At 34.8% G+C, this 27,378-nt stretch overlaps 2 protein-coding genes across 5 annotated transcripts; both read left to right on the forward strand.

The window, feature by feature from the left end:
* The first annotated feature begins 2,285 nt into the window (after nucleotides 1–2,285).
* LOC110736505 (probable LRR receptor-like serine/threonine-protein kinase RFK1) lies at nucleotides 2,286–21,083 on the forward strand. Of its 4 annotated transcripts, none has more exons than XM_021916743.1 (24): nucleotides 2,286–2,607; nucleotides 4,858–5,029; nucleotides 5,191–5,262; nucleotides 5,346–5,414; nucleotides 5,496–5,567; nucleotides 6,251–6,322; nucleotides 6,432–6,503; nucleotides 6,587–6,658; nucleotides 6,744–6,815; nucleotides 6,892–6,963; nucleotides 7,075–7,146; nucleotides 8,805–8,873; nucleotides 12,593–12,658; nucleotides 13,922–13,984; nucleotides 14,089–14,136; nucleotides 14,282–14,325; nucleotides 16,306–16,694; nucleotides 16,781–16,961; nucleotides 17,379–17,525; nucleotides 19,181–19,299; nucleotides 19,385–19,595; nucleotides 19,679–19,916; nucleotides 20,094–20,244; nucleotides 20,335–21,083. In XM_021916743.1, the coding sequence occupies exons 1-24, from the start codon at nucleotides 2,526–2,528 to the stop codon at nucleotides 20,689–20,691; spliced, it is 2,982 nt and encodes a 993-aa protein (XP_021772435.1). In that variant the 5' UTR covers nucleotides 2,286–2,525; the 3' UTR covers nucleotides 20,692–21,083. The 4 variants fall into 4 exon arrangements, with proteins under 4 accessions (XP_021772435.1, XP_021772420.1, XP_021772427.1 ...); XM_021916728.1 differs by having other exon boundaries at nucleotides 2,287–2,607; nucleotides 16,766–16,961; XM_021916735.1 differs by having other exon boundaries at nucleotides 2,287–2,607; nucleotides 6,901–6,963; nucleotides 16,766–16,961.
* A 3,341-nt stretch (nucleotides 21,084–24,424) lies between these two features.
* Nucleotides 24,425–27,159, forward strand: LOC110736700 (protein FAR1-RELATED SEQUENCE 5-like). The gene is made up of 4 exons (XM_021917003.1): nucleotides 24,425–24,853; nucleotides 25,277–25,557; nucleotides 25,770–26,490; nucleotides 26,533–27,159. Exons 1-4 carry the CDS (start codon nucleotides 24,425–24,427, stop codon nucleotides 27,157–27,159), a joined length of 2,058 nt encoding a protein of 685 aa, XP_021772695.1.
* Nucleotides 27,160–27,378: the final 219 nt, after the last annotated feature.

Raw genomic sequence — 27,378 nt, forward strand, 5'->3', positions numbered from 1 at the left:
CTTATTAATTAAATTAGTCCAAGTAATTTAAAATTAAATCACATTTAATTGTAAAATTAGGGTTCTTCATGAAAATAATTTTTAATTCAATTTAACACTTTAATTAAATCATCGATCATGCAAAATTCATAATTTATACATGAATCAATTAAATTAAATTCATGAAACTATAAACAATCGAAATTATTCAAAACACAAAACACAAAATCAAAATTTAGGGTTTAAAAAATTCCGAAATTAGGGTTGGGGGGTTCGAATTTTTCAAACATATTAGGGCAAAATCGGTCAAATTTTAGGCAAAAATTGAGCAATTAAATCATATTTAACGATTCCATCTGTTAAATCACCTTAAAATAATAATTGACCCATGAATAAATTATTCTCCCTCTTAATTGAATTAAAATTTGTGTACGTCAAAGAATTATGATTAATATGCATACATGCATTACGCTAACTGATACTACTAATAGGATTATAGATACTAGTCCACGGGCTAGAAAAATCTCCACTAATGCTAGTTAGTTGAGAACGAACCCTTCGATTTACCTTCTACTGAGAGGATAGGAAACGATCAAGTCACGAACCACCACCATCACCGAGAGCAACCACCTTGCTTGGGTGGTTTGTACGGTTGTACGGGACGAGGGGAGAGAGAGAGCCGTGTGATAGAGGGGATAGGAGAGATTGGTTGGTTGCTTGCTTCACACTTTACGGCCTAGGTTAATTCTGACTTGCATGCTTAACCTAAGCAAGGCCTCTATTTATATATTTCTTATATAATTATAGTCCATGTAAAGTCCAAACTCCTAATCAACCCAAACTACTCTAGCCTTACTTTTCATGTGGCTTGTCATTACCTCATGAGGCCCGTGAATGAGCTTCATGCTTTGTTCAATCCATGACCCTTATGTGTGACCTTATAGGATCCATTCTATTGGGATTTGGACTATTTGACTAGCCCAAAGATCATTTATCATATCTAGCAACAGACAATGATGGACCCAAAAGAATGAACTTATTATCTCCATAATATTGATCCATGATATATCTAGTAATTGCACTTGACGAAGACATAAATCCTTCAAATTGTTTGGAGGAATATTATGGAAAAAAAAAGAGAAAAGATATAGTTTGGGCAAGGATACTAAAAAGTTTGGGAGTGAAAAGATTAAAGGTGTCTATTCGAGTGTTCGGGTCGGATTCGGTGGAATCGGATTAGGTCATGTCTTATTTTAGATTTGAGTCATGCTAAATTATTGTGTTCATACAAGTTGAAATCTCAATTTGGTTTTTTTTTTCAACTCGGTTTTAAGTTAGATCAGTCAGGTTGGGTTTTGACACCTTTAGAAAAGATGATATAAGCAGTGAGTATTTCTTTGTTATAAATACTTGAAAATCTCTGACCAAATGCTCAAAGTTTAATTTATTACTGTATAATATAAGAAATCCTTATTTAACAATGTGGTATTATTTATCACTTAAATTAGTTAATTAGTAAACCTTTGTATTCACAATCATTTTTAGGGTAGCGTTGAAAAAAATATTACTCGTAACAACTTTACAATTTTTTTACAAATGGTGTGAAATTACTCTTACAAGTATTGCTTTATTATTAGATATTGATAGATAAAGTTAAGTATGATCTTTTCAAATTTGTTTTGATCAATTTTATGTTATTTTGCTGAAATCAAATCAAAGATATTTATGAGTAAAACTTTGCATTAATATACGTGAAACTTTGAATGGTGTTTCCGATATTGTGTTTTAAGTTTGACGGAAAACTAGGTCTGCGGTCGGTGTTAGTCCATTTATAATCTAGGTTGTACAGGAACGGATACTGACACATATACGAGTACGAAACGAATATAGGAAAACGTTAATCTCAATTCTCAAGCGATAGTTGGATGGAGTGTCCATGTATCCTAGTTTATATTATGCCAAATACAGATTTAGGCTTGGCCTGCCCTGATACAAATAATGATGGATTTGGGTAGATTTTTTGGGTCCGATTTTAAAATTTTTTTAGGGCTTTGGCCGTCCAAAATTAGGTCCGTCCAATTTTGGCTAGAAAAGTCCGTTATTTTTGGTCCGAAATATCAGGTTCGGACACGATATTTTCAGCTTGAAGTTGGCCCGAACTGTCCTATCCCGAATCCTTGGCCCGCCCCGGCCCATGATCAGACTGTGCAATTAGCGCAGATGACTTTTAGTATTCCGAACTCCACTGTTGTATAGTCAAAGTCAAGTACTTCAGTGACAGCCTATTTATCCACTAATTGATTTTTTTGACAAATCTTTGGCCAATATCTCTTTCTGCATTTGAATTATCAAACAATAATAGTAGTAATACAACTACTTTTAATTATTATATGAATCTAGCTTACAATTTAGTTTCTTCCTCTAATTCTTGGTACTGATACAACCTCCAATGCATAATTTCTGTTGAGTAATCATACTTTCAATTCATAAATTATGATTTTTTGTTGGAACACCCAGAATTTTTTATAGCTTCCCAATTCATTTTAATGGCCAAACTTTTTGGTGTGTTGATAATTTTTCTGGGTTTTCTTCTTTATCCATTACACTCCAGAGTACATGAAAATGAAGGTTAGATTTTTTTTCCTTATATTAATTTCTAACTTTTGCATTAATTTTTTTTAATTGGCTTTAATATTGATAATCATTTTATGAATTTAGAAGGATAATATGGTTGTAAATAGACAAGAATGGATAATTTGTTTTGTTTGTTTCTTAATATTTGCTGTCGGTTTGTCAGCGGTATATTGTTTCTAATTATAGGCTGGAAAGTGAGATGATGAAAGGTTGGTGGTTAATTATCCATTTTTCTCAAAAGCTATAAAGACCCATTATAAAGTTCATTGTGCCCAAAATTATACTCACTCTGTCTCTCATTTTTCATTGGTTTCGATAATAATAATGTGATACCGTCCATGTAGGATCGAACGTATTTGTAGTGAATTTTTTTTCCTGAAGTATTGGCTGAGAAGTGGGATGGTGAAGGATTGAAGGGTTACTGGACACTAGTAGTGGTAGTAAAAATGTTGAGGACATACCATTAAGAATCTGTGTGTGTTGTTATATGTTTTTAGAATAGTTGCCTCGCTTTAATTTTTATGGTTGTGATTACCTCTTACCTGTTAAGGTAATCGGAGTCTTCCAAATCCTAAGCTTATTTATTTAATTTATATTTTATTTTTAATTAGAGAGTGTGAGGACTGAGGAGGGAATTAGAGAAAACCTGATTATATTATTAGGGGGTTGAACCTATTTTTTTTTGACAAGAGAGTGAACCTATGTTATTTTTATCTATATACTTAAAAACTTAAAAGGTTCAAGTGGTTTATTTGGTAAAGGATCTTATATTAGGGGAATGCACTGGTTAGCTTGAGTGTGTTTAAAAATATTGTGGAATGAGCTATGTGATTATAGCTCAGTTATGCATTTGCAATAAAAAATTAGAGAGATTTCAAAATTAATGTGGAATGAGCTATGTGAATGTATCTAAGGTTCTATTTAGTTTATCGGATTTTGTTTGAAATTGTATTGTAATGAACTTATATTACTTTGAACTTGTTTGAACTTACTGTATATGGTTTTATAAAACTTATTTTGTCTGAAATAAAATAAATTAAGTTAAAATAAGATGAAACTAATGGTCCTCAAGTTATGCATCTCGACTAAAAAGTAGACTTATGGACATGAGTATTAATGAAATTAATGACAAAAACATAGATCTGTTATCTTGTTAGTAAATATGCATAACTGAGAAATTTCTCATGGACTATTTCATGCAATACATATAAACTTAGTATTGCTCTATTAATTTATATTATTGCTCCCTTATAAATTTGAGCCAAAGGGTTTGTAGGGAAGGAGCTCTGGTCCTGCATTAATCAATGACAAGACAATACTAAACATGGCTTGGCTCAAAACTACATAGCTTGACTCTAGGTTGAATAGAATGTTATAAATTGAGTTTAACTTTGAACTTTAGAAGGCCTTGAATTTGAACTTGAGCACATCAGATTGCTATTGTTTGGCTTTATGATAGTGTTCTTATATGAATATTATGCTGATAGAGAATACATACGAAATATTCTCTTTCTAGGTTTAGAGAGATCTGTAATGATAATATTATTTTCCAAATTTTTTTTTAAACTTAGGAAGGGAATATTGTGCATATATTCTCTATCATGTTTGACCTAGGCAAGTTATGATAAGAATTAACTTATTCCATGTATTTTTAGGACTTAATGAGTTAGGGTAAAGGATATATACAAAGCTCACTAAAATATAAAAGACATGTACTAAAGTACTCAGTATATTTTGAAGTTCACAAGCCTATAACCATGAGCCCAATTCAAAGGATTTCATGATTAGCTCATTCTAAACTCAAATGTTGAATTCAAGTTTGAACTCAGCAAATTAGCAGATGACTGAAGCTGAGTTGGACTTTTAATTGAGCTGATTCCAAACTATTCATGAGCACTCTATTACTTTTCTGACGTTGCCATCACTAATGCATTTCGTGTGCACCACAAGAAAGTAATTGATAGAGGTGCAAACATTTTAAGCTAAGTTATTTATAGAGTGTTCTCAAAATCTTGCCATCTAATTTTTTTTTGTTTTTTTTTTTCTTTTTTTTTTTTTTTTTTTTTTGGTGACAAAAATCTTGCCATCTACGACTAGACAATAAAGTCTTGTTTTGATGTAGTGGATAGTTTGAGATCACTCTGACTTCTCTTGATAGTAATTCAGAAGTTTAACATTCCATTTAAAAGCTGACATTATGAATTTAGAAACCCATAGATGTGGTGATTTGTTTCTGTTTTGTAGTGGTTGCTCTCCAAGAAATATTTCAAATATTGGGTGCCAAGTACTGGAAGTTTGATAATGTCTCTTGTCAAGTTGAATTGGCTGGAGCAACACCACAGTCACCATTGGATGCTGAAAGTGAAATTAGCTGTGATTGTCATCAGGAGAACAACACTTGTCATGTTGTAAGAATGTACTATTTCCTAATCTCATTTCTATAGCCTTATTTCATTCATCTCTTCGATATGCTGTACAGTTTGGAATACAAGTCAAGGATTTCTAGTTTTACATTGAAACTTGTATAACTTTTTCGAAGGTAGTAAAATAGAAATGGATGTACTGTATGCATTGCAGATTTCTCAAACGTTACAGTCTTCCTGGAGTGCTTCCACGTGAATTGGTGAAGCTTCCTTATCTTCGGGAAGTGTAAGAACTAGACATCTGTTCTTTCTCTTCTACCCATTTTATTATCTAATTACAGTGTACATCATTCATTGCTGTGCTTGCAGTGATTTTGCCTATAATTATCTATCAGGAGGAATACCTGTGGAATGGGCTTCACTGCAATTAGAATACATGTAAGCATGTTAATATTACTGGCATTTTAATTGTTTTTGAAGTCCGAATTTTACTTAGTCATGCAGGTGAAACTCATGCAGCTCTCTTCTTTCAAACCGGTTGTCTGGAGAAATCCCCAAGGAGCTGGGAAAAATTGGCAGCCTCACTACCTTGTATGTCTCATTTTATCCAATCTACTACCTTGGCAGTTATCTAGGGAGTTACTTCTGTGAATACTTACATTCATTATCAGCATATCTGGGAACTCTACCATTCATTGTCTTCGGTAGCTGTTTTTCCTGGTCTATGGAATTCAATGTGTTTTTGTAAGTAATGTGTTGAAACCACCTTTTATTCTTGCCACTTTGTTCCCATATTTACAATATCTATCTAACTATTGGTATGCTAATATTTGTTATATATCTGCAATCACATAGACTTTTCTGTATACCTACAGTCCCCTAATCCTTACATATTTCCCTCTCTTGTCGTTTTTCTCCTTTATATTTAATGTAGTCCCCCAATTATCTTTCTGCATTTATGGAGGAAGAAAGTATGTTAGTAAAGGCCTATATAAGGGTATTTTTGTCCGATGTAGAAATTTTGTGTGGGTGGCGTATTGTTAACAGAAATTAATGTATGGTTGGTTAAATGAATTCAGATGCTTTTGTGCATGTTAATAAAGAGTGGTTTCGGGTAAAGCTTCTTACTAAAATAATGTGGTTTGTAGGTTTTCTTGACTATATATTTTTGTGAAAGGGTTTGGAAATATTTTTTTTCACTTATTTTTCAGCCTATGTTGAATGATTCACATTTGGGTGTATATGTTGTAATGTCTCTCATGCAATCTTTCCAGGAGTCTTGAGGCCAACCAATTTAGTGGTAAACTTCCTGATGAACTTGGGGAATTAGTTAACTTGAAGACACTGTGAGTAACTTATTCCTCTATTAAGAAATCAGCTCTTTAATTGATCAGTATATAATCAAGTTACATCAGGTTTGATCATATACTTTCTCTCTTATGGTATGGAAATTAGAGTGCTGTCGTCAAATGATTTAAGAGGAACACTACCTCGAACTTTTGCTGGCCTGACAAACTTATCAGATCTGTAAGTTTTCAACTAGTGTAAAACATCGCTCGTTCATATTGTCCTTTGCCATGACTTAACTTTTTCCTTTTTGACCAATGCAGTCGGATTAACGATAATAACTTTAATGGGATAATACCGCATTATATAGAAAATTGGAAACAGCTTCAAAGACTGTAAGATACTTGCGCCATTGGCCAGAGGCTGCTACTTCATTCTGCTGTAATTGGGTGTTAATCTTTTTGCTCTGCATCTTTGCAGGGAAATGCATGCAAGTGGACTTCAAGGGCCTATTCCGTCTTCAATATCTTTCTTGGATGGACTAACTGAATTGTGAGTATATGTGATAAGCTGTAGCATTTTGACACTTTCAGTAACGCAATGTCTTGAAGGATATCTGAATTCACAGGAGAATCAGCGACATCAATGGATCTATTCAGAATTTTCCGGATTTGAGGAATATGACTGGCCTAGTAAGACTGTATGTTGAACACTTATATCATATAACTAAAAGTATGTTGAACTCTTGTATCATAAAACTAAAGTTTTGTTACAATGCTTTTCACTAAATTGATCATTTCTGGGTTTTTAGTGTGCTGAGGAACTGTAGCATTGCTGGAGAGCTTCCTGTGTATTTGTGGGATATAACGAGTTTAAAAATGATGTAAGTGACTAACTTGGAACTTATACTATGGTGTCAAAATTTAGCTTTTATATGTTGATTTTAAGTTTTCGTATAAGTTTTGTTGTGGGAAATGTGGTAGCCTTGGTGGCAAATACAGGTAAAACTCAATTATGCAGAAAATAGAAAGTTGTCATGGCATGCTTTTGGCAAATTAATATGACCCCAGGGCTGTATATGCTGACTGTGATTAGTGACATCTGCTATTCAGGGCTTCAGGGCCAATCTTACCAGATAGCTTCTGCCATTATCCGGCCCATTGTTGCGGATTCTGAACAGTACTTTATTCATTTTGAAGTAGTGGTAAAAAATCGCTAATTTTGGCAATGGATTTATCATACTATGTATTGAGTTACTCCCTCCATATTTTTTAAAGTGAAATGTTTTGACTTTTTGCACTATTTACCTAATCCATTTTGACTAATGTTATTGATTTATACATTAGAAAAAATAGTCTTTTGAGTAGTTGTTGGAATCGTTCCATTTTTATAATTTTTACTTATTGATAATTAAAGATATATTGCTCAAAGTTTTGGATCGGCATACGTGCACATGAGAAACATTTAACTTAAAATAATACGGACTTACGGAGGGAGTATGTCGTTAATAGTGGCAATGTACTACACCTCCAGATCATTGCTTTACAGTTTGTTACATTTATATAGTTGGGGTCTTGGGAGAATAACTTAGGGAAGGCCTACTGAGGCCATGCCTGATGTGTCTCGCATTATTAGTAGAATTTATGTGTTTCTCAAAATACTTAGGGATAGAATCTTATTTGCTGTTTAGCTTTGGTGGTGTTCCCCGTTCTCTAATAACATTTTTGTGTAGGTGGTTGTCTCCTATTTCTCGATATTAGTCTTCTAGTGCTGCTAATTTGTTGTCTTACTTCGTTCTGCTAAACTTTTTTGCTACTTCAATTCTTTATGTCCCACGATTATCATCCTAGTTGACGTGATGGAGAAAAAGGGGAAAGCCTATACCTAGTATGTAAAAGGCATCATGTGTCATTCTTCTACTAAAGAAAAGGAGTAAACGAGGATCACCAATGATTGTGTTGACCAGACATACTACATGAGAGGGGTGAAATAGAGAATGAGGCACTTAGGCAAATTTTGTGGAATGAAAACTAAAATTCAAGGAACTCAATAATGCAAGAGAGGTTTAGTGTGGACAAACTCTCTTGCCCAACAAGAAGAAAAACCACAACCTATTTAGAATTTAACTCAACTCTTATTAATAATAATAGGGCAACAACCCATTACAACCTAAGACTCAAGCTCAAGTTTCCCAACGAACTTAAGCATCCCTCAGTGGATTTCTTAACCTATTGTGCCTCTCAAATCTCTCTCAAATACTCAGCTTTAGAGTTTACTTTAACCCTAACCCCAAATTATAACTCATTTAGGACACCAGTATAAGGACACAAAGACACTTTAGAGTTTAGAATTCAAGTGGAATGACTTAAGATATGTATTTTGCTCGAATGTTTTGTGTATTTTTCAACTATTTTCATTACGGTGATTTTTAATATCTGTGGTTATATTTTCCATCAGAGAATTCCTGCCACTCCATGCTTTCTAGGATTTTATTGTTTCACAAATAATGGTCTAATGTCAGATATTTGTCCATTTTTACAGTGATGTTAGCTTGAACAATTTAGTGGGTGAAATTCCAAATGACATCAATGTTAAGAACGTGAAGTTTATGTGAGTTGCTCTCTGAACTCAAAATTCATGGTTCTAGTCATTTTGCAAATGTTAATGCTATACATCATGGTTTATTGTGCAATTAATCAAGGGAGAAACTATTGCCCTTTTACCTTTCGTTTTGTACAACTGTCTGAATTATTATGTAATAAATAGACAGAGAGAAGTAAAATTAGAAAAAGGTACATGTAATAGATAAGAATGTAAAAATGCAAATTTAATTATTATCATATATATAAATTAAAAAGTGGATACTTAGGCTATGTTTTCTTCGCCAAAATAAGAAGGTTTGGTCAGTATTTTGTAAGGTTTGATCTAGCTGGTCTGATCTTATCTCCTACTTTTACTGAACTTTTGTCGTAATTGTGCCTATAATTAATATAAAATAATATCAAGTGAAGTTTGTAAGAGTCGTCTTAATGTGTATTTTCCAAATGTCTAATATTCATGATATATACGAAATTCTAAATGATTGGCCACAAGAAAACACTATAAAAAAATCTGATTTGGTCTATTTTATTTCTATTTAGTATAAGTTATAAGTCCCTGAAATAATATGTAGAGAATGTAATATAATTTGAAAAGTGATTGTAAATAGGAAAAATTAACAACAAAGGTCTCAACTATGTCCGGTCTTCTTTAAAAGGTCTCACCTTTCAAATAACTAAGGGCAGTCCCAACTATTGTACATATTTTCATCTAGCGGTCCGTGACCTGAACTTACCTGCTAAACCAGTTAAATGAACCACGTGGCGTTGTTTCATTGGCTCTTTTTTTTTTTTTTTTTTTTTTTTTTGGCTGCCCCTCCTCTCTAAGCTTTCCAACCAACACCTTGCTTGAACAACCACCTGCAGCTACCCCACCACAAAATCACCACCTTCTAACCTACCCCAACCACAAAAGCACCAACCCAGGCCACCCCCACAAATACACCTAGCCACCCACACGAGCCACACCACAAACCACCAATCAACGCACACCCCGAAGGCATGAAATCACCACTGTACCGTCTAGCCCACCCTCATCCCAAAACGACCACCAACTAGCCCATCCACACTACAAAATCATCTCTGTAAATCCCATCAATATACTACGCCAATTATGCAAAAATCAAAAGCTCTAGTAGCTATCCAAAACCAGGGATATACCAGCAGCTTTGGAGGAGAGTTGCGACCGTGGCTCTGACTTTACGGTGAGTGAGCTTGAGGGATTAGGGTGAGATGGATCAGGGCCGAAAATCGCCTCCATTTTAGCATGCCATAACTCAAATGCTACAAGAGGAGGAGATAAATGGAGGTAAAAGAAGAATGATGGTGGTGACGATGGGGTGGTAGATTGGTGGTTAAAGTGTGGAGAGTGGTGACTAGGAGGAGTTGTGGTGGTTATGCCGCGAAAGGAGAGAGATTAAGAATAAATTATTGTAATTAAAAAATATTACCGGTTTAACAGGTAACAAGTCATACAAGACTGTTTCTTAAAAAAAAAAAGTCATACAAGACTGTTTTGAGAAGAAATTGTTGTAGTTGGGACTACCCTTAGTTAATTGAAAGCTGAGACCTTTTAAAGAAAATCACCCAAAGTTGAGACCTTTGTTGTTAATTTTTCCTTGTAAATATGATTACCATGCTTCTGAGTCGTGTATTTTCTTGTCAGGCCAGGGCCTTAGTGCCTTAATGCCATGCTGGATATATCTGGTGTGATCAGCCTTAGAGGTTTCCAAAATGTACTATACCAATCATTATTCTTTCCTGCTCTAATACGGTGGTCTATTTGATTTATTCATGTAGCCAACAACTGTCATAGGGTTTACACTCTTTCAACACCCCTAGTAGGTCAATCTGTCAATTAACCCAAAACATTTAAACACACTCTTTGGAAAACTAAGGAATGAATATCAACTAACCCCTTCCAATGTCTAAGTATTAGTTTTAATGATGTAGGTGATCAGAAAATAATGACAACATTAAGAGGGCCAAGCGGCCAACAGTCCTTTGAAATTTAACTAGTGGAAAAAATAAAGGAAGTTGTAGATGCAATCCCTTTGTTCATAATTTTCTATATGGTAAAACACTTTCCAGTTATACAAAATGACCCTTTGGTTTAAAATTTTTCATTATTTTAGAATGTAGATTCTGATTTACTTTAATTTATTATTTACTAGGCCATTGATAGTTTTATATTTAAACAAGGAAAAATCTAAAAAATTCTCAATATCCTTTCCCCTTTCCTTTTCCATCTTATTCTGCTCGTATGTCTGCTGATATTTCAGTTTGTTATCTCCGGTGTTTACCATTGACCTCTTACTCCACCTAGGAGGTGAAGCTTGTCATTGACCCTCAGTTTGCTTCCTCTTTCTCATTCAATCTAATTCTCTAGTCCTGTTCTTTAATTCTCTTAGACGCATTTGGTTTGAGCTCTTGGGATAGGGTTAGTGTCCATTTCATTCATTTAATTGTTTGGTTAGGTGCATTAATAATGAAATTTCATACCAAAAGGATTAACTCTACCCCATCCCCCTAGAATCCCATACCCATCTCGCCCCCTAAGATTCACAATTCATTCCATTAAGAGATTTAAAAACCATTCCAACAATAAACCTAACAACTTAAGACTAGTATGAGATTATGAATCCATACCTACCTAGTATGAGATTACATACCATTCCAATCAAATTTAACAAACCAAACAACCCCTTAAGAGTTGCAGTTTGCCAATCCCTCGTAATATGATAAGGTTTTGGGGAAGGGCCAAAGGGGTAAATGAAGAGAAAGTTAAGGACTCGATAGTAATATTATGGGAATAGGGGATTGCGAGTTTGTGACTAGTGGGCAAAGCCAAAGGGGGGTTTTGAGGAAGCTATCTTTACTTTGGGAAAGCGGAGGAGTGGTGGTGGCTCCATCATCTATTTTATATCACCTGATTGACCTCTACGAGAAACTGAGCCCCCCTTCCCCTTTCCCCAGAAAAACTCTCTTGAAGCCTTGAATATAATCAACTACTTCACCAGTAGCATGAAGAGGACTAATTGGAGGCATTTGGATATCAGGGTAGATAATAAAAAAGGGAAGGGGATGATTTTCTTGACACAACCCCCTTGAGGCCCAACCACTAGCTTGCCTTCCAAATAGTTTTGAAAATTTGCAAACAACAAACACCCCCTAATATCACTCCCTTTTTTCAATTTCAAATCCATCACATCAATCATATTGAAGAGACTCCAGCTCAAGCTATAAGCCTTATCACAATCAAGCTTAAAATTGATACCCTTCTAACCACTCCAAATATTTGGTTAGCATCATTGACCATTATCTGATAGTATAGCTCCATCCAAAATATACCTTAATTCACAAAAGTACATGGGTCACAAACCAACACAACCTTGGCCAAAATCTCATACACACCTGTAAGACGACTAATCAATATTGAAAATCTTCAAATTAGGATATATACTTACTCTTTGCTCTTGTTTCTCACTAGTGGGTACCACATTTCCATCTACTAGAGCTTCTTTTCTTGCCTCATGAACTCCAAACAACCCCTCCATCCTTGCCAGCTCACTGTAACTGCCCAATTCTCTATTAAATATTAACTGTAGCATGTTTCTTGATTTATTAGCAGCTGCTTTCTTTCCAGTAGCAGAATTAATCACAACAATGTTCCCAATGTTTGTTCTTGATATTAACTAAGATTCTTGTGGGCATTTTTGTTTTTATGAACAGATTTTTGACAGGTAACACGCTTAGTGGAAACGTACCTTCTTCTTTATTGCAAGATGGAAGGAACATGTAAGCCATAATTTTTGTTAGTGTAGTTCATGGTCTTCTCTTGTAAGTGGTTGGCTTCTCTTATTGTTTCTCTAGCCTCTTAAGTTTATGATCTAGTAATTTGCCTACATTCTTTTTAAAGTGATTTACAAGCATATTTGTAATTGCTGATTTGCCCATTATCTCCAATTACATCTATTTTTTCTCTCTCCTCAATATTATATAACCCTTTTTTTTTTTTTTTTTTTTTTTTTGAAACACTCAATTTTATATTACTTACTATCTTTGATCACATCGTGCTTGGTTTGTTTCAACATGTATTATCTAAACTAAATTTACCTGAAATTGTCTGAATTTACTTTGTTTGAAAAAATTAATTTGTCTGAAATTGTCTTATTTGTGTGTGAATTGTCAGATTTTTTTACAAAATATTTTTTTCCAGGACTTGTCTTAACTTGTTTTTTTAACTTATTCTAACTTATCTAAACAAATCTGGACTTAGTTTATCTAAATTAAATTACAATAAGATAAAACTAACATACCCCTAGTCTCTCTCTCTCCTCCAATATAAAATTACACACTATCTCTAGTCGTTTGTACTTTTCACACTATTACCAATTAAATGTTCTACCGCAAAATTTCTCTTGAAGTAACATCCTAACATCCTCTACACCCTCCCCACCCCCCCCCCCCCCTCCGCTCGGGTAAATTGTAATATGGGATAGAGGGTTTATAATGCAGTTTAGATATTTTAAGACATTGAGATGAAATGCTTGTTTACTTGTTTTGTGAAATAATTGAATGGATGCTAGTCATGCTACTATATGGACGATGTGGCCACACAAAATTTCTTTTCTGTAGAGTTTTCAGGTGACTATAATCATTAGGTACTATATGACTTTTACATGGTTTATGCAGACTTAAAGGATTTTGGATGCTCCTAATAGGCTTTACAAGATAGTTATTGTTTGAAAATTTACCGTCTACAATAAGACACTGCAGCTGTCTCCTAATCCTTAGTCAATAAGAGATTTAAATAGTTGAAATTGTTATGCTAAAAATGCTGCTGAACTTCTATAGCTTTGAGTTGCTTTTCCTCATTGAACTTCAGCTTTGCGCATAGGTGTATCTTTTGTGTTTCTGACCTCTCTGTAGCCTCTTATGACAATGGAATTTGCTGGTTCTGGCTATAACTAGGGTATTCTTGTTTAGTTGTTTCACTTGTTTTCACTTAATTTTGATCTTTCATGTAGAAGTTGACAGCTGGTTGATGTTTTCTTGCAGTGATCTTTCCTACAATAATTTCACTTGGCAAAGTCCTGAGCAGCCCTCGTGTAGAAAAAACATGTGAGCCTACCCCTTTTCAGTTACTTTGTATATAATATATTTTTTGTGTTACCTGTTTGGTGGTGTTCTGACATTCTTTTTTCTGCCCGCTACTTGTTAACTAGGAACTTGAACTTAAATTTGTTCCGGAGCTCTTCTACTGGTGTCAGTTTGTAAGCTACTTTTTGGTTTTACTGTGAAGTAGAAGTAGAGTTATGTGTTTACAAACATTGAATGTTATGAGCTTTTAAAAAGTCATGCTAAACTCTTTGCACTCTTGTTAGGCTTATGTATTTATTTCCTTCTTTATCTCTGTAGAAAAGGACTGCTCCCTTGCTCAAATAGTATTGATTGTCCACGATGTAAGTAACTTTTACTGGATATGCATTCTTTTATTGATTTGTTTGTGAGAATTAGGCCTTTATTTAAATTGTTTGCTTTCATTTATGAACGAGCACTACAGATCTCAATGTTTTCCTATTCTTCTAAATCTACAATTGTTAATTTTATTTTTCTTCTTCTTTTGGTTTATGAACGAGAACTACAGATCTCAATGTTAATTTTATAATTTAATGAAAAAATTTTGAAGTTGATCACCCTAGAAAGATTTATAAGGCAATCACAAGGACTAAATGTGTTAAGCTGTTTCCTACTTTCCTGATTATTAATTCACAAGGTATGATTTAAGAGATGAATATTAAATTATTGGAGATAGAAAGTTAGAGGATTTATATGAGTCTTTTTATTTTTCAAATGAAAAGAAGTGGGTGCACATTTATATGTGATATAAATACGCAGAAAAAACTGTGGAGGCATATGTATAGAATGAGGTAGAATAGACATCTATTTTACTATTCTGAATAACTGCCATTCCTCTCTAACCAAAGAAGGAATAGGAAATCCCCTGCATTTGTAGCCTGGTAGGTCCCTCCTCGGACAATCCATGTCACTGGGAGGTAGTTAATTTGCATTGTAGGAATATATGGAAGGAGTAAGATACAAGCATGTACAAACTATGACAATGAACGTAAACATGAATTAAAATTTCTTACATCTGGCTAGATTTGTTAATATAAAATCTTGATGTGTAACTCAGGCATCTTAAATTATGTTCAACTTCTCTCATTTTCAGCATATGCACCAGACTCTTAAGTAGTCTCATACTTCATCATTAGAAACAGATGTTATATTGCTATGTATCTTAGTTCAGTTATTCAAGGAAATCTGGGTGAAGACATAAAATGTTGTAGTGGATAATATATGGTGTTTTATATCAAAAAACAATCAATCAAACTCAAGCAGAAGTTCAATCGAATTGAGATGTTTAGGATCTCTTTATGGAACATTATATTGACTTGCTTAGCAAGACCAAGTTTTTTCTAATGGTGGTAGAGAAGAGGATGATCAGTTATATATGTAGCCAGGAAGAGATAAGATCAATGATGAGTTGGAAAAATGACGTGGTTGGGTTCTCAAGATTTATGGCTTCATATCGTTTCTAATTGAGGTGGCAATTACAGATGCCTTGCTTTGACTAATATATGTAAGATAACCACTCCAAAGGAGAGTAATATAGAAAGAGGTAGATCAGAGAAAAATTAAATTGAGGTAATTAGATAGGTTTTACCTCATTTGTAGCTTAATATCTTACCAAAGACATGACTTACATGCATGTTTGGGGCTCTGAAACCCTTGTTGTTAACCAATGGAGGAAACCCTCTTAGGACCTTATTGTCTATTTGAGAGGCAACTCTCTTCCTTCCAACTTCCAGGTCTTCATCTTCCATTTCTGTTTCCTCATCATGCCCTCGCTCCTTTGCTTGTGTTGTATATGTGCCCTTGATGTGATGTCTTCCCTCTAGAATTTATTAAATGCTTACCTCTTGCCTTTCCCCTTCATATCATCATCACCCTTGTGACCTTGCATCATCAGTAAAAATGGTTTTTAATTATTTACTTTTGCGATTTTATTTGAAAAAAAAAATAAAAAAATTTGCCCATACTTGCAACTTTCTTTTGAATCATGATCTTTTGCCTGGCTTTCAAAAGCTGTTTTTTCTTAGGATAGTTAGAAGAAAGGCTACATATAGAAAATTACTCAGTATCCTTTGTCTCATCATGTGTAATTGCCACTTTTCACTCTTCTTATACAATCCGAGGTGAAATCGTAATTATGAGAAGATTGTAGTTTCATCTCCATATAAATAGGTTTGTGAGATACCTTTGAATTGGATTGACATCTTACAAGAATATTACAAGATTGACATCTAATGTTTATCTTTTAACAAGAATATTACAAGATTGACATCTAATGTTTTCTTACTTTACTGTTCTATTGGCAGATGGCTGCTCTTTGCATGTTAATTGCGGTGGAGATGATTTTGTAGCAGAGGATGAAGACAGAAAAGTTGTCTATGAAGGAGATGGAGGTGTTGGAGGTGGTGTTGCCACATATTATATGAGCAGTAAAAACAACTGGGGATTTAGTGCCACTGGTGATTTCATGGATGATGATGATTTGCAGAGTATACGTCATACTAAGTATTTACCTGGAAGTAATTTATCTGATCTGTATGCCACAGCACGTATTTCCCCAGTAACACTTACTTATTTTACTTACTGCCTGGAGAATGGAAATTATACTGTTAAATTACACTTTGCTGAGATTCAGTTCACAAACAACAAAACATATTACAGTCTTGGAAGGCGGTTCTTTGATATTTACATTCAGGTAATCAGTTGTCTCCATGACGCATGTACTTCTTCTATTTACGATTGTCCTGATATTAAGTTTGTCTACAGGACAAATTAGTGCAGAAAGATTTCAACATTGAAGATAAGGCTCATGGTGCTCAAAAGCCAACAGTCATAGTGTTTAATTCTAGCGTGACAGATAATATTTTGGAGATCCGACTAAACTGGGCTGGTAAAGGGACAACAAGGATTCCGACCAGAGGAGTTTATGGACCCCTCATTTCAGCTATTTCTGTCAATCCTGGTAGGGATTGAATCTTTTGTTCGTCACAGAGATACTTAAACCTTTCTCTCTCTTCTTGGTTTATGCTATTAGGCATTGTTCTATAACTCTTTTCACGCTTTGTTTGGGTAGCTAAGTAGAAGAGAAAGGGAGGGTAAGGAAAGAGAAGGATGAGGAGGGAAGAGAAAGGGAGGGGAAAGGTAAGTTCCATCCCTTCCAAATCTCTCCAATTTTGGAGGAAATATGCTTATTATAGAGGTAGGGAAAATGGATCCCTTCTTCTCCCTCCCCTTCCTTCCCCCAATCCTTTATCAAAATAAGGGAGATGGTCCCCCTTCTTTTCTCTTCCCTCCCTTTCCTTCCATTTCCTTCTATCCAAATTCCAAACAAAGTGTCAATTGCTAATTTTGTTTCTAATATTGGTGTACCTCTCTACAGTTTCCAGACAATGCTCAAGTGGCAGAAGCCAATCAAGCCATAGGATTATTTATATCACTCTAGGAATCGTCTCCTTTTTCTTTCTGATCTTGGCTGTGCTTATTTTATGGTGGAAAGGCTGCTTCAGAGTCAGGACAAAGAGCGATGGTAAAGAAAGTTCTAGCTTGGCAGTAAATGAGTATACATATAATTGACAAACTGATTTTTCATATAACCTAGACTGCATGCCATGAAGTGCAATTCTTAAGGAGATATTCCAGGATTCTCAACTCACTGTGATGATACTTTTCATATTACTGATGGGCAATTGCCTGTCACAAGTTAGGATAACTGCTGTTAAGTTCATTGATAGCGATTTAAGTCAATTTTGGCTTTGGATTGTGTGGTAACTCTGCATTTTCGTCCCGCTAGAGTAAGAAATGTGGACTTTAATATCTCCGTTCACCCTGAATATTTAAGGCTTATGATTGTACCATTTGTGGCCAACTTTGTGAGATACTTTTCCATCTTGGAAATAAATTTCAAAGATGTTTCTCTGCGATATAGCAAGGTTTGGTAAATATTTATGAAAATCAGATAGAAGCTCAAACTTTTGTCGCTTGCTATTGGTTCTAAACAGGGATGCTCATACATGCTGCATGTAGTTGTTGCTATTCTTTACTAGGTGGATCACGTAATGCATGAATGTAAATCTGACTGTTCTTTTAAAATTGTTGTTTCGGGAATCATCATCTTAACCTTGGTATGTACTTTGAATTAACAGTGTGTAAGCCATGGTAGTTGGGTGCTTGTGTATCAGCTCTTGGGTGAGGCATTCTAGTTTGGATTTATGTTGTGGCCAGGATAAATTATAGTGGTTCGGAATGGACTTTGATTATGAAAGTTTTGCATATCTTTATTCTCTGTTGATTCAGAAATAATTCTAAACAGGCCTAACTTGTATATTTTTACCTCGTTTGTCACATGATAAAATTTGGAATGTAGATATTCGAATGAAAGTTGGAGTTACATATATTGAGATTTAGATAAGGGAGAACTGACTAAATTGGTTTGGGCATGTGAGACATCGATTAGAGGATGTACCGGTAAGGAAGATGGAGTCGTGGAGAATTTGGATAATGGAGCATTTAAAAGGAGTCAAGGGAGACAAAGATGTCTTGGATAGAGGGAGCTAAGAATGAATGAAGCAAGTGGGTTTGGAAGAGCATGTAACAATGTTACATTGAACAGAAATGAATTGGAGAAAGAGGATCTTTATGGATTACCACAAGTGATAAATTCTCAGTTCATGCAGTGAGCCTGTCCTTTTGGGAATAATGCTTGCTGTTGTTGTTGCTGCTGCTTCCTCAGGGATCTGTGAGAATTCACGTGATCTCAGATCAATGCATCCAATATCTAGATATTCACCGGGTTGCATTTGTTTAAATTACTTTTACATGTGGATGACTGAAACCCACTTTCTTTCCCTCTCCAATACTTGTGTATAGTGGCTGCTCTTGCTTAAATTATTTTCAAAAGCGAAACATTCCTCTGTTTTTTTTTTTTTTTTTTTTTTTTTTTTTTTTTTTTTTTTTTTTGGAGTTTGGATGATCTTGTTATTAGAATATTATCGTTGTTATTGGTCAAATATATTACTTTTTAACGGTGAATATGGTTGTTGCTTATCAGAAAAGGTACGATGTAGACATGAAGTATGCACTGGAATGATTACAAAAAAGTCTTGGGGACGTTGGGGTTATCTTGCTGTAATTTTTATTAAATCTCATGATGTCATGCTATGGTCTAACCGTGTTCATTTACAGATCTTGGTGGACTGCAAATACAAGGTGGTGGGTATACATTGAAACAAATCAGAACTGCCACCAATAACTTCAATCCCTCAAACAAAATAGGTGAAGGTGGTTTTGGACCTGTTTACAAGGTATGTTAGTGCACAATGAGTCATACGTCATGTCTTAGTATATTTGTTGAAGAAAAACAAATACTGAAGGTGAATTGGCTAGCAGGGTTTGATGCACGATGGCACTGTTATAGCAGTAAAGCAGCTTTCCTCCAAATCCAAGCAGGGGAATCATGAATTTCTCAATGAGATTGGCATGATTTCTTGTCTTCAGCACACCAATCTTGTTAAGCTTCATGGATTTTGCATTGAAGGGGATCAGTTATTGTTAGTATATGAATACATGGAAAACAATTGTCTGGCACGTGCTTTGTTCGGTAGGTTATCAAATTTGAGATCAACAATGGTAGCATTCCTGATTAGTACTTGTCAATTTTAGGCTATTTGAATATGATTGTAGGTCATGAACAAAGCCAGATTTTTCTGGACTGGGAAAAAAGAGTCAAAATATGCCTCGGAATCTCCAGAGGTTTAGCATTTCTCCACGAGGATTCAAGACTCAAGATTGTTCACAGGGATATTAAAGCTACTAATGTACTGCTGGACAGAGAGCTGAATCCCAAAATTTCTGACTTTGGATTGGCTAGGCTTGGCGAGGATGAAAAGACTCATGTTAGCACCCGAGTAGCAGGAACGATGTAAGTAGTACCCTATGGGTTATGACTAGATGTCACACCCCCCCCCCCCCCCCCCCCACACACACACACACTCGGTAGTTATTTCTCATTATCTTAGTCATATACATGCCTCAGACTTCAGTTTGAGCACCAAACGTCATGTAATGACATTTGTTTTGCTTTTTTGTGCCTTTATAGTGGATATATGGCGCCAGAATACGCAATTTGGGGTCACCTAAGTTATAAGGTTGATGTTTATAGTTTTGGAATCGTCACTTTGGAAATTATCAGTGGAAGGAGCAATAGCTACTATGTGCCATCTACTGACTTCTTTTGTCTTCTAGATTGGGTATGGTTTTTTTTACCAGATTCGCTTTTCTCTGCGATTAATATGTAGGAAACTTGTAATTAACTTTATTTCTGACCCATTCACTTGCAGGCATGTCATTTGCGGACAAGTGGTAACTATGTAGAACTTGTTGATCAAAGGTTGGGATGTAATTATAACATAGAAGAAGCAGAAACTATGGTGAATGTGGCTCTCCTGTGCACCAGTGCTGCAGCTTCTGAAAGACCTACTATGTCTGAGGTGGTGAAAATGCTCGAAGGTGAAATGGCAGTCCCAGATGTGGTTCCTGACTTCCAAGCATATACTAATGATGTAAGATTTAAAAGCATAAGAGGTAAACATCCTCACAGAGAAGCCGAGAATGTTGGTGGTAGGCAATCTGAGATTTCAACAACGATGCATACAGAAACTTTATCATCCTCTACATCCAGTCAACGCGTACATTGACATAGCCTCTAACAGAAACTCCTCATGACAATTATTTTCCTCAGCATTTTGGTATGTGTATGTATCATCTGTTCGAAAATATGTTAAAAGTGCGCCCTGTTGACCATGGGGTGCTGTTGTACTGAAGCCTGAACGCAAGTTCTTGATGCCTTGGTGCCCCTCTATCTCTAATTATTATGTTCATGTAGAGTTTAGACACCCAAGAGTTAATGACTCACATTGTAAAGGGCAATTGTTGTATGTAATAGTTAATACGACCGATGTTCTCGTTCATAACTCAAAAGATTTGGTAACCCAAAAGGGTCAACCAAAGAATAATATGTACACAATTAAAATATTAGGGCATTTGTTCCAAAGTATAAAGTATTATTTAAAAACAATTATATTCAAAATTAGATTAGTATGGTATTAATCTCTGTAGCTAGTCTCAGTTGCGTATACTTCGGAATAGGGATGGCAGTGGATCGGGTTAAATGGGAGACCCGCCCCATCCCCGCCCAAGTGGGACGGGGATGGAGGGGGGTTTGGCGGGTGATGGGTATAAAATGTGTATCCGCCATGGTGATGGGGCGGGTATGGATTTTAGAGCAGACCCACCTCATACCGCCCTATACCCGTCCCATATTTCCTTTAGAAGAGTTTAGAATTTATGAAACTTGATACCTCCTTAGGCCCAATCCGCCCAAACAGTAAGAGTCCCAATTTTTTAAACTAATCTGATATAATTGTCATTATTGATTAACGTGATACAATACAGCATCATGGCAGTGAGTTTGGGACGGTTTTGGGGTGGGTATAGATACCCAAGTGGGTGGTAGGGCAGGGATGGATCCTATTTTGTATTTGGCGGGGCGGGTATGAATGTGGATATTATACCCGCCACGGGTGGTGGGGCGGGAATGGGTATAAGATTTTTAGGCGGGTATGGATATGGAGGTACCATCATCCAAATTCGACCCGCCCCATTGTCATCCCTACTTTAGAAAGCACAAGATTGTCAATATATAAGGGAATTTAGGTTTATGGTATCTCTATTTTGGTTGGTATGGATGGTAATGAAAAATAAACCTCCCAAGTATCACCACATGTAACTGTGCCACATTGGTTGAAAAAGAGAGAGTTAATCACTTTATGATTTTGGGGGCTACTCCTCCTATTGCCATATGATTTTGGGATGGAACCTCCTTTGGACTTGTGAAGTGGACTCTTTCTTAGTTTGCGGGTGCGGCCTAAACCCGTGTTTAGCAAATGGTATCATTATCATTTACTTGCATCAGATATCCAGGAAAATTTAGAAGGCTTAGACAAATGTGAGTTCTTTTGGTACGGCAATTTAGGGAATGAATCAAGGATGTACTCAAGGCAAAAGTCAATTGTAATGACTTATTGAGTTAACAATTTTGCTAATAACGGCAATTCAATATTCTTGTAATTTACAGGATCATCAAAAAGACTGTTAAAAAGAACACAACCGCACAGCCCATGCCCCTTGCCACCAGTCCGCCGGTATGCGTGTATGGTCTACGGTTTTACCAATCCTTCTAGCTCCTAACCATGTTTAAATTTAGGCTTGTTTACGGATCGGATATCCGATCTAAAATGTGATTTCGGATCGGATATCCGAATACTCAAATATCATAAATTGATATCCAAATTCGATTTGAAAATTTCGGATATCCGATATTCGGATATCCAAAATTTTCGGATCGGATGCTTCGAATATCCATTATCCAATATTAAGTAAAATTGATTATGATTACTTTTTAAATTTCACTAATTTTACCGTTTTTTTTATCGCTGAGTTGTACAACATATTTTGACAAAATAGTAGTCCTTTTGCAATAAATAATATCATCAAATATATTAAGAATATTATAATAAATTAAAAATATAGAGTTAATTTTATATATATATATATATATATATATATATATATATATATATATATATATATATATATATATATATATATATATATATATATATATATAAGGTCGGGATCCGGTGAGAACCACCCTTTATGTGAGACCCTTCTTCTATGTGAGGACCAATACTAGCCATTAGATTATATGAAATTCAATGGCTGAGATTAAAATACAAATGTGCTTAAAAAATACACTGCACGCTTAACTGCTTCGACTTTACTGCACAACGAAGCTCCATACTTATCAATAGTGACTGCACAACGAAGCTCCATACTTATCAATGGCGACTGATTAATCAATTTGAAGGCTTGATAATTTTGATTTCATCATCTTCTTCACAAGTACGAATAACTCCGATTAAAGAATTTGAAGGCTCGATAATTATCAAGGTCTGTTAAACTTTTCAATTTCGATTTTATTGCTCTGAAAATTTCGCATTGCATCAACTATTATGGTTTCATCAATTGTTGAAAATTTTGAATTTAATTTGATAGTGATTCTAATGATCTCAGATTAAACTTATCATCAAAAATTAAGAAATAATATTTGATTTTTAGTAATTGAGAATTTTCGATTACATGTTTTATTGAATGTAATCATATTAAACTTGATAGTGATTCTAATGATCTTAGATTAAACTTATCATTGAATTGCATGTTTTATTGCATCAATGGCCAGGTTATTGAATTGCATGTTAATTGCATGATAATTTTCGATTTTTGAGGTTTGCATGATAAATATGTATAATAACATAGAAAAAATATTAGTTAGCAAACATAAATAAAATGAGCAAATCCAAAAAAAAATGAGCAAAATAATTTGGTGATGATGGAAGGGTGCAGGGGACAGGGGCCAGGGGCGGCAGTAAATATAATGAGCAAAATAAACTTAAAATGAGCAAATGACTATTATTGTTTAGCAATTATTGTTTTTTTCTTATTTTAACTTGCCATGGTCTGTATTTTGATGTGCTATATGGTTGCCCTTCTCTCTTTGAACTTAATGTCATGGAGCATTGGAGCTGGTATTGTGCTTCCTAAATACTTATTTGCTCATTTGTCAAATGAACATTCAATTATTTGCTCATTTGACAAATGAGCATTCAATTATTTGCTCATTTGGCAAAAAATCAAGGAATTGTTTGCTTATTTCACAAATAAGCATTGAATTCCTTGATTTCAGTTCTAGTTTTAGATTCTGAAAATATTTTGTGTGTGTGTGTGTGTGTGTGTGTGTGTGTGTGTGTGTGTGTGTGTGGGTGTGTGTGTGTGGGTGTGTGAGAGTGAGTGTAAGAGTTATGTTGTAAGGAGTAATTAGTATGGTTAAAAACATGATTCAGCAACATAATGTTCTGTTGTAAGTAGTAATTAGTATGGTTAAAAATATGAGATTTTTAGTGAGCTTCCTGAAACTGTGAACATTACATGTAATTAGCTTTATTGTTTACAAAACTACTTGTGTTCTGTAGCAACATTGCTTAAACATCTAATAATAATCTTTTTTCTGAAATTCAAATTATCAGCTTCGACTCCAAACAACATTTACTGTCATGATTCATTGAGTTACTTGCTATGCTTGCCTGTACCCAAGCCCCACCCCCTTCTTCTTGTTCTGTTTCCTGCACCGACCACACTCCCTTCTTCCACTTCCCTATACAAACCTATCCCCCCTGCCCCCTCATCTTTATGCTTGCACTTCTGATTTCTGAAAATGATTTCAGTTCTAATTTTAAGGAGGTGCATATTCACTTGTTACTATTTTATGGAATTGTTAATGACTTGTTATTTCTATTATATTTAATGTCAGAAATGATGAGCAACAACGAAGAACTTGACAGTCATTCTAATACCATCACAAATGTACCAACTACTCCTACAATAGTAGTTTCTCCTAAAGTAGCACCTTTGCTCACTCCTGGAGGAACAAAAGAATGGCTACCAATATGCCCCAATGAGTTGAAACCAGCTATAGGGATGAAGTTTAATAATCTTGAAGAGGCCCTTGAATTCTATAAAAGTTACGCATTTGCTGCTGGATTTAACACAAGAAAGTCTACAACTAAAAGACAAAGAAGAAGCAAAGAATTGAAATCACAGTATATATTATACAATAAGGAAGGATACACAGAGAAAAGAAAGGCTACTGTTGAAAAAAATTTAAATAACAAGGAAGGAGAAAGCAATGAAGAAAAGGCTTCAATCAAAAGGAAGAGACTCGTTACTCGTGTTGGGTGCAAGGCACATATTATCATAAAGCATTGTGATGATAACAAATTCATAGTGTCACAATTTCATGAAGGACATACTCATGCACTTTATACACCTAGTTGCAATCTCTTCCAAAAAGAAGGAAGGAAAATGAACATATTGCACAAAAAAATAATTGTGAATAATTCTAAGGTAACACTTTTAAAGTCTCTTATGTTTCATCAATTCTCTATATGTTCTAATAAAAGCTGTTTGCTCATTTGACAAATGAGCAAGTAAATATTTGCTCATTTGACAAATGAGCAAATAATTAGTTGCTCATTTGAAAATTGATCATTATTTTGTTTGTTCATTTATAAATGACCATTAAATTGTTTGCTCATTTTAAAAAGAGCATTAAATTGTTGAGCATTGAATTTTTTTATTTGACAATCTCTTTTAATCTTTAAATAGGTGAATATTGGTCCCGTTACAACTTTTCGAATGATGAAGGAAATTGTTGGAGGATATGATAACATTGGTGCATCTAAGCAAGATTTCAAAAACTTTCATAGAGATTTAAAAGCATACATTCAAGGAAGTGATGCTCAAATGTTTGTGGATAACTTTACCAACAAAAAGCTAATGTGGAGCGCATTTTCTTCGATTTTGAGATGGATGAAGATTATTGCATTTGTAGAGCATTGTGGGCAGACCCCCTTTGTAAAAAGAGTTATGCTCTATTTGGTGATATGGTATCTTTTGATACCACATACCAAACCAATAGGTAATACATAATAATCACAATTCATTTTTTATGTTATAACCATGATAACCATGCCTTATTTCACAAATGAGCAATGAGTTATTCGCTCATTTGACAAATGAGCAGTAAATTATTTGCTCATTTGTCAAATGAGCATTGAAATATTTGGTCATATAAAATTTAATCTGTATATGTAAACAGGTACAATATGGTGTTTACTCCATTTACAGGGGTTGACCATCATAAGAGCTGCATTACTTTTGCTGCTGGTTTCATAGCAAAGGAAGATATTGTGTCATTTGAGTGGCTATTTAGATCATTTATCAAGGCAATGGGGGGGAATGAACCTAATTGTATGATCACGGATCAGGATCCAGCAAAGAAAATTGATGTTGCAAGTGTGTTTACAAAAACTGAACATCGTTTTTGTATGTGGCACATAATGAAAAAGTTACCTGATAAGGTGGAGAAATTAATCATGCAAGAGGAAACTGGTTTCCTAAAAAAATTATGTGCTTGTGTTTGGCATCTTGAAATTGAACCAGCTGAGTTTGAAGAAAGGTGGAACAACTTGATGGTTGAATACAACTTAGAAGAACATGAGTGGTTAGGTTATATGTACAAGATAAGGGACAAGTGGATTCCGGCATATTTCAGAGATGTGTTCCTTGGAGGTATAATGCGTACAACTTCAAGATCTGAAAGTGAAAACAATTTTTTTTGCTCCTTTATCAATCCTCACGTGTCACTTGTTGAGTTTTACTTGAGATATGAAGCTGCAATTGATGCCCAAAGACACACTCAAGGTCAGAATGATAACGATTCAAAGCACAAATATCCTGAGTGCAAAACACCACTAGGGATAGAAAAGCATGCAATGCATTTATATACCAACTCTGTGTTTTATGAATTTCAATATGAGGTTGAAATTGCTTGTTTTTCTTGTGGTGTTAATGAATTGAAGAAAGAAAATGGATTGGAAGTTGCAAAAGTAAGTGAAGGAAATCGGGCTAGAACATTTGATGTAGTGTTTAATCCAATTAACTTTGACACCACATGCTCTTGCAAGCTATTTTATAGACTGGGAATTGCATGTAGACATATGATTTGGGTTTGGAAAGCAAAAAGGTTAGAAACCATTCCTGATCAGTATATGCTACACAGATGGACTACTTTGGCATTGAAGAAACCAATTTTTGACTTGGGAGGAAACCTATTGGAGCAATGTGCTAATATAGTTGACAAGAAAAAACTGTTAAATGATTTATGGTCAGAAATTCACAGTTGTGTAAGTTTGGCAGAAGGCAAAGATGAAGATATTCAAGACCTTTTGATAAATCTTCAAGGAATAAGAAAAGATTTGGAGGCTAAGAGGATTGCAAGAACTAATGAAACAACATCTGGAAGTACAAACAACAAAGAACAAGACCTTGAGCTATTGATTGGAGTTAGTGTGCCAAATGAGATAATTGTTAAAACTCCAAAAATTTCAAAGAATAAAGGAACTGGAGTTCATGTATCAAATGAAGAGAATTCAAAAAAGAAAGGGCCTGTGATTGATGAGTTGACAGGATCTAGTCGTATCACCTAATCAAAAGTAATTACCTAAGTCCTCTAACTAAAGTAGATAGGGAAGTAGGGTCGAATCCACAGGGAAACAATGTTCTTCTATTCCTAATCAACAATTATAATCTAAATTATCAGGTAACCAATTTGTATTTGTATGAATTAAACTAATAATAAAACTAAGCAAATAAACTAGGAGAATAATCAATAATAAAAAGCTCTAGGGTATATGTTCACCAATAAA

This window comes from Chenopodium quinoa, unplaced genomic scaffold (assembly GCF_001683475.1).
Source record: "Chenopodium quinoa cultivar QQ74 unplaced genomic scaffold, ASM168347v1, whole genome shotgun sequence".
In the NCBI taxonomy this organism is placed as follows: Eukaryota; Viridiplantae; Streptophyta; class Magnoliopsida; order Caryophyllales; family Amaranthaceae; genus Chenopodium; species Chenopodium quinoa.